Source organism: Durio zibethinus, chromosome 21 (assembly GCF_047325235.1).
Source record: "Durio zibethinus cultivar Kanyao isolate XHJ-2024 chromosome 21, ASM4732523v1, whole genome shotgun sequence".
In the NCBI taxonomy this organism is placed as follows: domain Eukaryota; kingdom Viridiplantae; phylum Streptophyta; class Magnoliopsida; order Malvales; family Malvaceae; genus Durio; species Durio zibethinus.
In genome coordinates, this window is record NC_143182.1 from 727,945 (window position 1) to 742,711 (window position 14,767).

The 14,767-nt window shown below is 31.9% G+C and overlaps 3 protein-coding genes across 4 annotated transcripts; 2 read left to right on the forward strand and 1 right to left on the reverse strand.

Annotated features, from left to right (window-relative positions):
• Positions 1 to 556: 556 nt before the first annotated feature.
• On the reverse strand, positions 557 to 2,264 carry LOC111304538 (Cox19 family protein (CHCH motif)). The gene is made up of 3 exons (XM_022901148.2): positions 2,106 to 2,264; positions 983 to 1,059; positions 557 to 852 (listed from the first exon to the last, which is right to left on the reverse strand). Exons 1-3 carry the CDS (start codon positions 2,194 to 2,196, stop codon positions 805 to 807), a joined length of 216 nt encoding a protein of 71 aa, XP_022756883.1. The 5' UTR covers positions 2,197 to 2,264; the 3' UTR covers positions 557 to 804.
• A 1,302-nt stretch (positions 2,265 to 3,566) lies between these two features.
• LOC111305874 (rac-like GTP-binding protein RAC2) lies at positions 3,567 to 7,250 on the forward strand. Of its 2 annotated transcripts, none has more exons than XM_089750110.1 (7): positions 3,567 to 3,860; positions 4,001 to 4,088; positions 5,007 to 5,116; positions 5,270 to 5,336; positions 5,821 to 5,885; positions 6,546 to 6,611; positions 6,886 to 7,250. In XM_089750110.1, the coding sequence occupies exons 1-7, from the start codon at positions 3,738 to 3,740 to the stop codon at positions 6,982 to 6,984; spliced, it is 618 nt and encodes a 205-aa protein (XP_089606236.1). In that variant the 5' UTR covers positions 3,567 to 3,737; the 3' UTR covers positions 6,985 to 7,250. The 2 variants fall into 2 exon arrangements, with proteins under 2 accessions (XP_089606236.1, XP_022759470.1); XM_022903735.2 differs by having other exon boundaries at positions 3,572 to 3,860; positions 5,273 to 5,336.
• Positions 7,251 to 8,809: 1,559 nt separating this feature from the next.
• LOC111305875 (uncharacterized protein At1g28695-like) lies at positions 8,810 to 13,749 on the forward strand. The gene is made up of 3 exons (XM_022903736.2): positions 8,810 to 9,094; positions 9,195 to 9,590; positions 13,115 to 13,749. The coding sequence occupies exons 1-3, from the start codon at positions 8,948 to 8,950 to the stop codon at positions 13,646 to 13,648; spliced, it is 1,077 nt and encodes a 358-aa protein (XP_022759471.2). The 5' UTR covers positions 8,810 to 8,947; the 3' UTR covers positions 13,649 to 13,749.
• Positions 13,750 to 14,767: the final 1,018 nt, after the last annotated feature.

Consider the following 14,767-nt stretch of genomic DNA (forward strand, 5'->3'; position numbering starts at 1 on the left):
TTTTGGCAGCATGCAAAAATAAACTAATCTCTGGCTTTTTATGCGAAAACAAGTATGACCTTCCCACTGACGATCTTAATTCTTGTCCACGATTCCTTTTCTGTTTTAGACTCTGGTTCAGTAGCATAAGCAGATCCTGACATTTAACGAATTTGTGTTGTATTATTGTTTCTTATTGAACGTCTGCTGTAGGTTAGTTGAAGATGAAAGCCCCTAAACATTTGATTCTAGAAATTTCAAGTTTTTTTTTTTCCATAATAACATCCACTTTTCTGTCATTAGATCTGCTTTTCAATCTTGCAATTAATATTTTAAATTACTAAAAGATTTGGGGTGCATACTTTGCACAAGTAATTTGATATTCAACCTCTAATTCCACAGACATGGCATCCACAGATTTGCCCGGGAATTCTCGGGGCTTGAAAGCAGAAATTCGGGATACATGCCATTCAAGTTAAATCTCACACTCTTGAAGGCTGCAAGAAAACATTTTACTACTACCATACAGAACATACTAATCTCATGATTAGGCAAACCAAGATATTCTCCCCGTAGCTAAATCAAACACAGTTGCCATTATTATTTCATTAAGAAAAAAAAAAACACACTTGCCATTATTGCACACAATAAAAGAACATCGGTGTTGAATTTCTGTATCCCGTAAGATAGTTAACATTTATACAGATTTTTGGTCGAGATTCTCTTGAACTCTAGCAATGTGACAGGAGAAATTGATCAAACCCCTTATTAACTCATAATTTTCAGCTCCATAGAAAAGGGGGAAGAAAATCTTAAAAAGGGATTTCATGAGAACAAGGATCGAGTCTTGTTGCGTTCCAAACGAGCTTCCCTCTTGAAAAGAAAAAAAAAAAAATTGTAATACTCAGTGCATTATAGCCAGATGCAGCTAGTTCAACTTTGCATAGTTAAAGCTGTTGGTAAACATGAGGGATATACAATAAAAATGAAAAAATTGCAATACCTCCTTTTTCTTGCATTCCTTGTAAACATCAAAATGTTCTTGACATTTACTCTTGTCTGAGCCATATTCTTCCAGACCTGAAAACAAACCCTTCAAGATTAAAATTCTGCCACATTCAACAACAATATTTTATTTTAAAATAGAAAACAAAAAGAAAAGTTGAGAAAGGAATTTGTAAACTGTGAAGAAGAATCATATATTTTGCTTTGAAGCCTCCTAACTTTTTCTTCCTTACTTCATGTCTGAAGAGTGATAAAGTATCTAATCTACTCAGCTAAAGGCAACAAACCTTATCTTAGATAAAATCATTGAAGGGTGCAGCTTCTATCAATGTTTCAAGCATATGTTAATTCTTTCATATAGAAGTGTTCAACTCCATAAAGAGCTCTTCATTCTATTAAGAGACCAGAAATTCTAAAAGCTTCAACATCACAATAACTCATGAAGGTCAATGTAACGGACAAGAATTATCCTGGTTACATTACACTACATCTCAAGTAACCTATAGCGAGTAGCAACAAACTGATTAGTCCCTCTTCCACTCAAGTAACCTACTAGTGATACGGCAATTTAAAACACAACATGATAACACGACACAAAAACAAAACAAATAAAAGACACAAAAGTGATACAGTTCAAAATTTTAGCAAAAACGAGTTTAACAAAACAAAAAAATGTATTTTATGTTTTCGTGTTAACATAAATTGTAACACGTAATTTCATGATACGGATATATGAATTATCAGTATTTTATACCAGACAAATACACAAATTACCAGGTCAATATAGAGGGAAAATTGCAACAACTGCTATTACAGTAGTAAATTGAGAAAAAAATTCATTAACCAAAAGAAAGAAGAGAAAAAACAAATTGATTAATTTATCAGTTAACAAAATTATAAGAGAACAAAATAAAGTCAGATCAGAACAATACTATGATTCAAGCAAGGTGACGTTTAAGCATTTTTTTTTCTTCTCATGTCTAATTCTCTATTACCCATCTAAAAGCTATTCAGACTGTCGCATAATGATTCAAGATAATTAACCATCAACTGTTCGATGGGATAAGAGGGAAAAAGAGAGACTTTTGATGAAGGTTTAAGACTAAAGACAGTTAGCTTACATTTGAGAGAGGCAGTGTATTGAGGGAAGCATGGAGAATCGGCGATTCTTGCGGCACTTGGGTATGGCGGTGTTCCAGCTCTTGATGCCATGCCTCTTTTCTCCCACTATATTTTCTAGGAAAAAAAACAAGTTTCGAATCGTGTTTCTGATCCAAGAGCCCCAGCCTTTGTAAGAAATTTATGCTCGCTCTCTCGTTCCCTTGGGCCAAATCTTTTTTAGCCCAAATCTATTTTTAACTTTTTTTGGGCCAAAAAATCCATTTTCTTTTTTAACTTAAAAAAATGGAGTATTTAAAAAGAAAATAAAAAAACCACATTTACAATATTTTAGGCCCAAAAAACTAATCCTAATAGTAACTGTTTTGTTGGCCAAGTTCAAACCCAATCTTCTCTTTATGAATCAATCACTTGAAAAATAAAGTTTAAATTTTTTATCTGAATTTGATTATATAAAAAAATTAGATCAATTTTAGTAACACTAACTGCAATATGCAATTAAAAAAAATCATGATCGAGTAAAGTGTAGATATAACTTTTGCATTCAATGAAATGAAATCTCAACTCACACACTTTAGGCTGTCCAGAGAAAATGATACGATGGCACCGTCATCTTATCTTTGGCCATTAATCCTCTGTCCAGGAAAACTAGAGGGGGCCAAAAATGAAGAGAGACAAGACAATCTCTGATGCACAATGTTCAATAGCAAAGAAACATCATAGTCTTAGTTATGTCATGCTTGGCAAAAGCAGTCGTCACCCTTCCTAATCAAGTCTTCAGTTCCACAGCAAACAGACGAGGAAAAAGAAAGGGCGTAAGGGCGAGAAAGCAGCATTCAAAAGAGACTGACATGTGCAAGCTCATATAACTAAAGAAAGTCAACAAATCCACAGCAAACCTTGAAAAAGGGCTTATTAAAAGGGGATAAAGAGAGAGAGAAAAAAAAAATGGACCCTATTTCAATGAATGAACATGAGGGTTAATCTGGTTCTCAAAGTATACAAGATATACAAGAAAACTGGTCAAAATTTTTTTTCTGACATTCGAAGATTTGTTGTGTTAGAGCCTAATGTTTGAGGAGAAAAGTGAAATAGCTGTAATATATTGCAAATCCGACTATCTCCTTTGAGCGCGTGATTGAAGGTTTTTATTTTTATTTTTCCCTAAAGTTGACCTCTGATGGGTCCCACAATTATTCCGCTGTTATCTTTAAGGTCTAAAGGGCGCTCTGTCCACGTGCTGCCTCTTGTCGTGCTTGACACTAATCACAGTGAGCTCCAAAAGACTAAAACCATGTCTTGGGACAAAATCAACATACAAACAAAGCACCGGGGCAGCAAAGTGTAATCAATTCAATGAAGCCGATGTTAACATGCTCATCAAGCGCGTCTAAATAAAATCAAATTGACATGAGAGTATTGCTTTTCTCTCTCCTTTTGCCTCTCCAACAGCTCAAATTAAAGTGATCGACCATAATACTTTTTCTTTCCTCAGAAAGCTCATAGAAAATTTTGGTTACCTTTCCAGACTCTGCTTCTCTATTTAACTTTTTTTTAATCAAACCATAGCGCAGACAGAGAAAGAAACTCAGAAGCTTATAAGGTTTGATGTGAGTTTAGTCTAACTGCATACAATGAGTACTGCAACAACGGCAGCTACAACACAAACGAAATTCATAAAATGTGTGACAGTTGGGGATGGAGCTGTTGGAAAGACTTGTCTCCTTATCTCTTACACTAGTAATACCTTCCCGACTGTATGAACTTCCTTCTTCTTTCTATATGATCCTACATTTCATCTTTCTTTTTTGTTTTGCATTGACTTTGATGGTTCATGTGCATTTTGGTATATAATAATTGGTGTTTCCTATTGGGTACTTGCTTTTCTTATTTATAGGATTATGTTCCTACTGTTTTTGATAACTTCAGCGCCAATGTTATGGTTGATGGGCAGACTGTCAATTTGGGTCTTTGGGACACAGCTGGTATGCTCCTCTGCTTCTCTCATAATTACTTCTACAGTTCTACTTTTTCAGCGTGGAGCTTAATTGCTAGTTTGTTCTTCGGGGTTCAGCCTTCTTATCTTTTCCAAATTTTGAAATGGGGATTTGCTGAATGTTGTCAATTCGTTGTCTAGTGAATAAGAAATGGTGGGTAAGACAGTGATGATTACAAATGCTAATATATGATATATTGGTATGTTTCGTTTTGATCACAAGAGACTTTAAAAAGAAAAGTTAAAATCACAAGGAAATACGGAAGTTCAGAGAAAAATGGAAATTTGGCATCTTAGAACCCAAAATTGTTGGAGAGTTCTGATTTTTCTATTTTCTCCTCATGGCAAATCGACAAGTGAAAAACATTTAGTTGCAATTACATAACTTTTAAGCAGTTTAATGTTGCATAAAGGGCTAGTTTGTACTGTAGTAATAGAGCAGAAGCATAATTAAAACAACAGAGATGACCCAATAAAGTGAAGAATTTGACATGTTATACCAAAAGTAACGTCGTCAGTTCCACTTTACTTTGAAAGAAACCCTGCTTTCTCTGTTTGCCCAAATTTGTGAGATTATAACTAGTGTTTTTGTTGCATAACTAGAGAGAGCACATTATGAAGGTCCTGATGTCATATCATATCTTTTAATCGATTGACTTGTCATGTACAAGTATGAACAGTATTATCTTGTTTCATATACATTGAAATTTATAACACACTATGGGATGAGATTGTTTCCATTTGACATCCATGTTTTTCTAATTCAAGGTCTTTTTATAGCCTTTAGATATCAATTGTTGGCGAAATGATGCATCATGAAATGAAAAATACTCTTTCTAGTTAACATTCAGCAATTTGATTATAGAATGAAATGGATTTCATAATGTTGATAGTATAATTTGTTCAGGTCAGGAAGACTATAACAGGTTGAGGCCTCTAAGTTATAGAGGTGCTGATGTGTTCCTTCTTGCATTCTCCCTCATAAGTAGGCCTAGCTATGAGAATGTATCAAAAAAAGTAAGCTCCTTTGCTCATTACTTTTGTTTTTAAAGTTTAAACCCTCTAATGAGTTCTATTGTGCTTATGCTTAGTTTAATGAAATGTATATACTATTTTTCTGATTCCTTTACATGTCTTGCTTCTTTCTTTATGCTCCTTGTTGTCTTGGAGAAGTGGGTTCCAGAGCTGAGACATTATGCCCCATCAGTGCCCATTATTCTTGTGGGGACAAAACTAGGTGAATTATTCTCTCCTTCTTGATGTATTGCTTTTGCAAATGGATGTTTCCAGAACCATGCCTTTGCTTATCAATCAAGGTTCAAGATGGTCTATGTCTGATGCAACAAACTAGAGCTGAAGAATATGAAGCTCTTTCTCTTGTTCTTTTTGTCAATTCTTACATTGACATTTTTTTTTTCAGAAAGTCATCATCAGATTCTCATGTATGTGCATGGTTTCTTCGAATCATTCCTGTAAATTCACCTGTATCATGACATTGACAACATGAACAAAAAGAGCATGAAAGAAATGAATGCACATAATTTGTACATAAATTTAGCATATAAACATTTTTGTTCCTTAGGATCAGTTGTGTCTGATTTTCTAGGTGCAAGATCTATTTGAAAATTTGTCACGCATGGCCAAGGTTTGCATAGTTGATTGCCTGTTTGGATATGCACACGCATGCTTTTGTTCTGTTAATAAATTTAATTGGGATGCAGATTTAAGAGAAGACAGGCAGTTCCACTTGGATTATCCAGGGGCGTGTACTATTTCTACAGAACAGGTACCACTGATATGTGCACATTTTGTTCCTACTGCTTCATTCTATGCTTGTTTGTGGCACCATCAGTTGTTTCGCTATATAGAATAGAATCTGTACAAGTTGTCACTGGCTAGGTAAGGTGCAATTTTGAATGCTTTACACAAAAGAAACACAAAAGAAACAATGAGAAGCTTTTGTGGAGAACATGTATTGCCAGTAAATTCAGGGCATTGTCATTAGACTGGTTCCAACTTTTTAATGAAAGTTTAATCCATCCTTTCAAATTTTGATTTTAATTGACAATATAATTTAATGAGCATGAATAGAGTTGCAATCAATTTTAGGTAGCAGATAGTCTATCTGCTTTTCCTTCCCCTTTTCGTAGCATCATCTGTAGGCAGGCATATGAATTCAACACCTGCCAGACCTGAACTAAACTCTTAAAAACATGGGGCAATAGCGATGTTTCACTTGTCCTGTATTGATGGTCAGGGAGAGGAAAAGAAGAATATCACTTCACCTGTTGTGCTTCTTGATTGAAAATCATACATTTTTGTCGCTGGAATCTGAAGCTAACCAAAGAGAATGCTGTCTGATTATAATGGAAATTTATGAAATCTTTCAAAATTTAGGACACTTCAATTGTAGTATAATACTAGTTATTTCAAATTTTGCTGCCAGGGTCTTGAACTAAAGAAGCAAATAGGAGCGCTGGCTTACATAGAGTGCAGCTCTAAGACACAGCAGGTTCGTGTTGCATCTGTACACATTATGATAAAACTATTAATCAAAAATGCCCGTGACATATACCTACAGGATTCTATATACTATTTAAACTAACAGAATAGATCAAATGATATTAGAATCAACCCATTGTGCATGGCCAATTGATTGGAGCTCTGCCTGCTTTGGCTTAAGAAACTAGTGCAGGATTAATGCAGGATTGGAGAAATCAATGGATAACATTCATTAAAAATTCATTCCTTTTACGAATTAAGAACTTTTGTGTTGAAAATTTCAGAATGTGAAAGCTGTGTTTGATGCTGCTATCAAGGTGGTTCTCCAGCCTCCAAAGCAAAAGAAACAAAGGAAGAAACCAAGTATATGCCGTGTTCTGTAAACAAACTCCCTAATGGACAATAGTGTCAAGTTGACCATGATTATTCTCCTCTTATAATTCTGTGCATTCTTGATCTTATTTATTACATTTTTTTTTTTTGGTGTTGATTTGATTGAGTGCTACCTCTCCTTCTGAAGTAGGAAATTTGCAATAGATTGATCAGTGTAACTCCATTTATATATCATCTTCAAGAACTCAAGGGTGTTTGGATTCTGTAAATTGGCTGCTTATTGCAATGATTTAATGGGAATGATATTTGCTTTTAACCTATTTCTCTTATGTAAGTTCAGAACTTTGTTATGCTCTTTGCATTTGCAGCTCCATTTGGGTTAAATCGCCATTTAGTCGAACTTTACCTAAGTTGGGCCATGTTAAAGCATCGTTCAAGCAACTCTAGCTTGATCAATATCTTGGGCTTTTCACGAGCATTGAATTTTTAACCCAAACCAATTGGTCCAAAATTTTTTTTTCTACACTTGAAAAAAAAAATCGTGGTCAGGAAAATGATATGTGATCAGTAATTCCTTTGGAATTTACTTGGATTAGAGTTAGGCAAACTTCCAAATCACCAAAGCTTCACTGCCGTTGTAAAAACGTAATTGATATCCTTTTTAAAGAATTTTCTCCAATAATATTCGTAATATATACGTTTTGTACGTCATTCTTGATAAAAAGATGTTTTGATGTTTCCATTCTAAGGTCAATTCAACATTTATAAATAATGTGACTTAATTTTCTTGATTTTATTCATCCATAAAATAAAGTTCAAAATTTCATCATCTAGTTTTTGTTGCGTTTCAAAATTTGATCTTTTCAAACAGCTCACGTTAGAGACTTTTTTTTTTTAAATGATGTTAGGTTAAATTGATTTTTTTTTCCAAAAAACTAATTAGTTTAAAACACATATGGGGGATATTTCTTCTTCTTTTTTACCATTATCTTTCTATTGTTTGTTTCGTTTTTGCTAAGATTAATGAAAAGAGAAGTTAGTTTTCATTAATTAATAATGTTTATCTTCTTGTCATTCAAAGTATGTCATGCCTTAATTAGTGAGTTATATAAAACAATACGAAATTAATGAATGAAAGACACCTAACAATTTGAATAAGCGAATTTGCAAATGAGTCCACATTAACATTATAAATAATTACTACTAGGGTTTGTCAATTCTTGCAAGTTTCAACACACGCAACACACCCAACCGAGACTTTGGGATTTTCCTGCTCTGTTTAATTTTATTTCTATTTCTCGTCTTTACCAATTAACAAGCACCAATCACTAATCACCAGCTTCATTGTCCAAACTCCAAGCATAGCAGCTTAATTGTTTAACTTACGACCGGTCAGTCGTACAATTAAAAATTTGTTTTTTTGAAGTGAATTGACCATTCTGTTTTTAAACTGCACTTTGCCCGTCGCTTGTACAATATCTATTTCTATTCTGCGGCCAACATTTGTTATTTAATGAAATTAAAAAAAAAAGTATCATATTTTATGAGTCATAACGATATGGATTAATAAATTTCAATTAAACCAACATTTATATGAATATATATTAGTATAGATAATAGCTAAAATTATGATTTTTGTACCTGAAATTATGAATATTATTTACGTGAACAAATGTTAATAATATTTTTAATACATCATAATTGATAAGTTATTATGCGATTTAAATTAATATATTAAAATTTAAATTTAATTAATATAAATTTTTAAAAAAAAAAATCTAAATTTTTACCTCAAACCGCAAAAACGTGCACGGAAGCTTGGATAGACTAAAGCAAACCCGTGCCAATTAAATGGCCGGTCTGACTTTCTCAGGTACTTTGTGTGACAATTGTACCCAATAACCCGATCTCACCTCCTTTCACGACCTTTACAACCCAAAAGAAACCAAAGGCTTTTTCTTCAAAGAGAGTTCCCACCAGCCCTAATCCTCCATCTACTTCTCAAACTCGTTCATGGAACATCCAAAGAACATTTCTCCAATAACTTCTGCTATTATTTTTCTCCTTTTAGTTGGAGTTCTCTACATCTGTGTCTGGTCTCCTTCAATAACAAACCCTTTACTCCCCTACCAAGAAACCAACTGTCCACCCTCAAATCTTGTAAGTGTATATATATATCCTGTAATAATCTCTCCGAATACAAATATACAAACTTTATATCAATTTTTGGTGATGAAAACTTATTCGTTTTCTGTTTCAGACTACTACAGTAAAGTTTCCTCTAAAGGACGAGCTTGATTTGGCGCTGGATGAAGCTTCCATGCCGAACAAGACCGTGATCATTGCGGTTGTCAACCAAGCTTATGTTGAGCAAAGAGTTAATGCAGAGATAACAATGCTGGACCTTTTCTTGGAGAGCTTTTGGTTAGGATATGATACCAGGGCATTGCTGGACCATTTGCTACTTGTTACCGTCGACCAAACGGCTTATGATCGGTGCAAATTCAAGCGGTTGCACTGTTATAGATTGGTGACGGACGGTGTTGATTTTGGCGGAGAGAAAGTTTATATGTCGCAGGATTTTATTAAGATGATGTGGAGAAGAACTCTTTTTCTTTTAGATGTCTTGAGGCGTGGGTACAGTTTCATTTTCACGGTATGCTTTCTTTAACCTTGTTTTTATTTTCTTGGAAATACAATTCCATGAATTGAAAATATGATAAAATTCAACAATAATTGATTAAATTTTGTTATATAGAGTAACAAATTTAATTAGTTCTTCACTTATTATTACAAATATATATTTATTAAATTATCTTATGCTATCAATTTAAAAAAAAAAGAATTTAATAAAAAACTTCACTTAAATCATTTAATGCCACTGGCTCTACTTGGGGGAAAGTTCCTTTGAGCAATCGAAATCCCCGAAGTTCAGGGAATAAGTCCTCTAATAATAGGACCACCGTTAACCGTGATTGCCCTGAATCACATGAAACTCTGTACGATGGTAGCTCTCAAGAAAAGGGTAATAAATTATTTGGAAAGGGGTCGAACCTTGAGGGATTTCGGCCTTCGGAGTTCATATAAATTAATTTCACCTTCACCTCCTATTTCTAAGAATGACAGTATAAATAAATAAATAAATAAATATATTTATTTATTTATATACACATGTATATAGGATTGGGGGATTTATGGGCTTACTAGTATATGGCAGAAGGATTTTTTGTTTTTGTCAAAAATGTTAATCATACAGTACTTTATGTAGGCACCAATTTTCTTTTTATTATTATTATTATTATTATTATTATTCTTCAAAACAAAAAGAAAAAAAAGTAAAAAAAAAAGTCTTTGATTTTCACTCTGATAGCCGAAATTAAGTTGTCAGAGTGATCTATATTTTTTTTTGACACTGTCTAACTTGACAGCATAAAATTCGGTGATCAAAAGTTATCAGATAGACACAAATTTTCTACAAAACAAGATCTCAAAGATTTGGGATCTTAAATCCCAAGAGTTCTATAAATAAAAAAAGGGAAACACACAATTTAAAAAAAAAAATTTATCATAGATCTAAGAAGTTGTAGATTTTTTTTGAAAAATTTGGGTTTGAAAAAATGTTTAGAAAGCAAAAAGGATTATTTGAGAAATTTTTAAAAATTTTTGAAAAATTTTTTGGGTCGTCGAAAACTGAAAAAGTTTAAATTTTTCGGTGACCGTTAAATTTTTCGACCATCGAAATCTGGGATCTTTGATTTTTCAGCACCGTTGAAGTTTTCGGTAATCGGTACACGACAATGATCTATAAAAAATTGGGTATCTACAGTGGTTGGTGAGGAGTTTTGAGATTTTAGAGAGAGGGGCTCTAGGATAAAGAGAGGAAAAAGAAAAAAATAAAAAACTGAAACAGGCCTTTTATAAGCCATCAAAAACAACACCGTTTTGGGTGTCCAGACCAAACCCGACCTGCCTAGGATTCGCATGGCGACCCAACCTATTTCGTAAGTTTTTTTTTTTTTTTTCGTTTTGATTTTGATTTTTATTTTTTTATATTGATTTTTATATTTTTTTATATTATTTTTTATGATATTGTTATTATTATTGTTATTTTATATTATTACTAATAATAATTTTTTTTAGAAACAAATAAATAAATAAAAATAAAAATAAAAATGAAATAAAATAAAGACCTAGAGAAATATAAATAAAAAATTTTATAATAACAGTTACTTAAAGGAAATAAAATTTTATTACAGGCAAAAATATTATTAAAATTTCACCAAGGGATATTTAAAAAAAATTATTTTTGCTAAGTAAATAATAATAAAATAAAAATAAATTATTTAGATGAATATTCTAAATGTAATTTTTAAAGAAAGCTAAAAGAGTTTAATTTTCTTTAATTATTGTAAGTAAAAATAATTTTTTTAGATTTCACAATGGAGTTGGGATAATCCAAAATTATTTTCACTAAAATAAATATTGATTTAAACAATATAAAATAATAATAAAAATAAAAATAATAATATTTGATATTTTGAATTTTTATAAAAAAAATAAAAAATTAAAAGATTTTGATTTTCTTTAATACAAGTAAAATATAAATATTTAGATTTCTCCGATGAATTAGGATAATCTAAATTTTTTATAATAAAAATAATTAATAAATAATAAAAAAAAAATTTTTAATAATCATAATAAAAATTAATTAATAAATTCCTTTATTTTAAAAAAAAGATTTTATTTAGGATCTTGTCAAAAGATTGAGATGATCCTAAAACTTGCTCAAAATTTTTAGGATTTCACTCAAGAGTCGAGATAATCGTAAAATTTGTTTAATAAATTTTGAGAACTCACCAAAGAATCGGGATGTTCCTAATTTATTTAAAACAAATAAATAAAATATCTTATAATGAGATTTTGAAAATTTTGTAATTGTTAAATTTTCTCGAAATATTTTATAAATAGTGATTCTCTATAAATTCTGTCAAAGTGTTAGAGAATTTATATAATATAAAAAAATAATAATACTAATTTTACAAAAAAATATATTTTAAAATAAATTTTAAGAAATTAAATTTAAATAAAAATATCGTATTATCAAAATTATAAAATTTCGTATGTTTAAATGATACCGTTCTTGAAATGGAAGACATGAAGGTGTTAATACTTTTCTCGTAATTGTATTATCAGATCTAGTCTTGATTTCGTAAATTTAAACTTTTTTTAGTAAATTTTTATTAATTAAAATTTTTTTTACTAAAAGATGATACTTTAAATGATCAATCATATCTTATAAAAAAATTGATAACGATTTCAAAAAATTTTATCAAATCTAAGATCAAGTCTCTTTAAACAAAATATTGTTATGATATTTTAATATTTAAATTTTATCACTTTCATGTCGATAAATGCGATTTAACGTGTTGGGTTATGCGTTGGACGCTATGATCTTTTTTTCTATTCATGATGTTGCCAGCCGAAAAACTTGAAAACATTTACTTGCCGACACTGTATAAATATATATAATATATAAACCCTAGTGTGTTTTTTTGGCCACAAAAGCCTTAGCGTATGTTTGATGTTGTTTGGCAAGAAAATGGGAGTGTGGTTGGCTCTTGCTCATACCAACCAAGAAAAATAAACCATAATATCCAAATTAACCGAAGTAAACCATGTTGTTAGATTAGTTGAACATTTGATCTGCTTGATTAATTTAGACTAGCTATATTGAACCATCGTTCCTCATTTTTTGTCGTTACAAAGCACATGTTTTTAATGAACTCCACATATATTACTGGTATAGTTGTCTCATTTCTTGTCGTTACAAAGCACATGTTTTTAATGGACTCCACATATATTACTGGTATCGACTTGAGGCTGTGTATGAATGTTTTTGTTGGGTTCAAAATTGACTATTCTGTGTTGGTTGGAACAATCTCTTTTTTTTTTTTGTTTCTCTTTCCCCTAAGCTTGCTTTGTTTACCAATTGCCACATGTATCCTACAAATGTTGAAGCTGACGATTCTTAAACCAATAAAAACCATCGTCAAAGGCTCACTGTTTTTTCCTTTTTCCAGTTCTTTCTTGAATTATACTAATTAATGCTCTAAACTTGGAAGTGAAACTTGAACCTGATTATACTGATTTAATGTTAATTTGTTTTTCTCATTCTATTAGGACACAGACGTAATGTGGCTACGAAATCCATTTGCAAAGCTAAGCCTAAACGAAACCAAGGACCTACAAATTAGTGTTGATACATTCAATGGCGATCCGCGACCTGAGCATAATTTTATCAACACCGGCTTCTACTACATCAGATCAAATAACAAGACCATCTCACTGTTCGACACATGGTATTCCATGAAGGACAATTCCACAGGGAAAAAGGAGCAAGATGTGTTGCTAGCCCTACTGCATCATGGGTTCATTAAGCAACTGGATCTCCAAGTAAGCTTCTTGGAGACCAAGCATTTCAGCGGCTTTTGTCAAGACAGCAGCGATGTCAGTGCAGTAACAACGGTCCACGCAAATTGTTGCCGCCACATAAGTGCAAAGGTTAGAGATTTGACGGCTGTCCTCCGTGATTGGAAGCGGTTCAAGGCTGCTGTGACGAAGTACCCCAAGGTAGCTCATAATATAACTAGGAGTTTTAGGTGGTCAACACACAGCGGATGTTGGAATTCATGGAAAAATACAACATTAAGTTAAACATATTGATAGACTAATCTGTTGGTTTGATAATTTCTTTAAGCAAATTAAAGTAATTCCTTCAGACTTACATAAATCTATCTTTACACTTTTGTTGAGAACATTACATGCATGCTTTCAAAATATTTTCAATGGTGCCATATTAGTTGTAAAAGAGAATGATATTAAGTGATGATAAAACATGTTAGAAGTGATTTTTTATTTTTCCACATTTGTGTATGGTCTAACCCTTTTCTCCTCTATCAAGAAAGCAACTATCCACACTCTAATGTTGTAAGTACATAATATATGCTATTATATATTAACTTCTATATCTAAGCACAAATATGCACACTTTTATGTCAACCTTTTGTGATGAAAACACATTATTTCTTTACATACTACCATAAAGTTTCCGGCAAACGACAAGCTTGATTTGGCGTTAGACGAAGCTTTCTATGCCACTGTTGTATTTGCTTTATACAATGTTTGTGTCGCTTGTCACTGAAATACAATATTCATAATTTTTTTTTCTTTTAATTTTTTGGTGTGAGACAATTTACTTATGAAATTAAAAATTTAAGTATTTTAGAATTTGTGTGATGTGAATTTTTTTCTTATACAAATATTTTACTAGTTTTGTCATGATTATTATTGCCAAATATTTTATTCAAAACACAAATTAATATTAGAAAAAAAATTAGATGGATACTGACTCTTGGCAACGACTAAACTCGTCTTAGTCTTTGGCCAAAAATATTAAAAAAAAAAAAAAACTCGTCGTAGTCTTAGGTGTTAAACTTTTAACCACGACGTAGACGTTGTTGTCTTAGGCGTTCAAACATTGCGACGACTTTTAGGTCGTTCTGTATAACCTAACACCACGAGCTCTTTGGTGACGGGCTTGCCATGACTTTTGGTTCGTTGCATTACCAATTGCTTTTGTTTTAGTAGAACCAAGAGGCAATGCTTAAAGCCCACCAAAAAAAAAAAAAAAAAAACCAAACAAAAAACAAAAAACAGAAAAGGCAAAGAGTTAAGCCCAACTACCCCTCTAAATCTATATTTGTGCATGCGTATAATTCACGAGAGAAGAAAAAATTTGGTTCGAAATCAAATTTTTTATATACCTCTAAAAAC

Excerpts from the sequence above, each read along its gene's own strand:
- LOC111304538 (XM_022901148.2), bottom strand. The coding sequence starts at position 2,196 with ATGGCATCAAGAGCTGGAACACCGCCATACCCAAGTGCCGCAAGAATC. Across the intron at positions 1,060-2,105 it reads ATACACTGCCTCTCTCAAAT|GTCTGGAAGAATATGGCTCA; the intron begins GTAAGCTAACTG and ends GTTTGTTTTCAG. Across the intron at positions 853-982 it reads AGGAATGCAAGAAAAAGGAG|AGGGAAGCTCGTTTGGAACG; the intron begins GTATTGCAATTT and ends TTTCTTTTCAAG.
- LOC111305874 (XM_089750110.1), top strand. The coding sequence starts at position 3,738 with ATGAGTACTGCAACAACGGCAGCTACAACACAAACGAAATTCATAAAA. Across the intron at positions 3,861-4,000 it reads CTAGTAATACCTTCCCGACT|GATTATGTTCCTACTGTTTT; the intron begins GTATGAACTTCC and ends TCTTATTTATAG. Across the intron at positions 5,117-5,269 it reads ATGAGAATGTATCAAAAAAA|AAGTGGGTTCCAGAGCTGAG; the intron begins GTAAGCTCCTTT and ends GTTGTCTTGGAG.
- LOC111305875 (XM_022903736.2), top strand. The coding sequence starts at position 8,948 with ATGGAACATCCAAAGAACATTTCTCCAATAACTTCTGCTATTATTTTT. Across the intron at positions 9,095-9,194 it reads ACTGTCCACCCTCAAATCTT|ACTACTACAGTAAAGTTTCC; the intron begins GTAAGTGTATAT and ends TTTCTGTTTCAG. Across the intron at positions 9,591-13,114 it reads GGTACAGTTTCATTTTCACG|GACACAGACGTAATGTGGCT; the intron begins GTATGCTTTCTT and ends TCATTCTATTAG.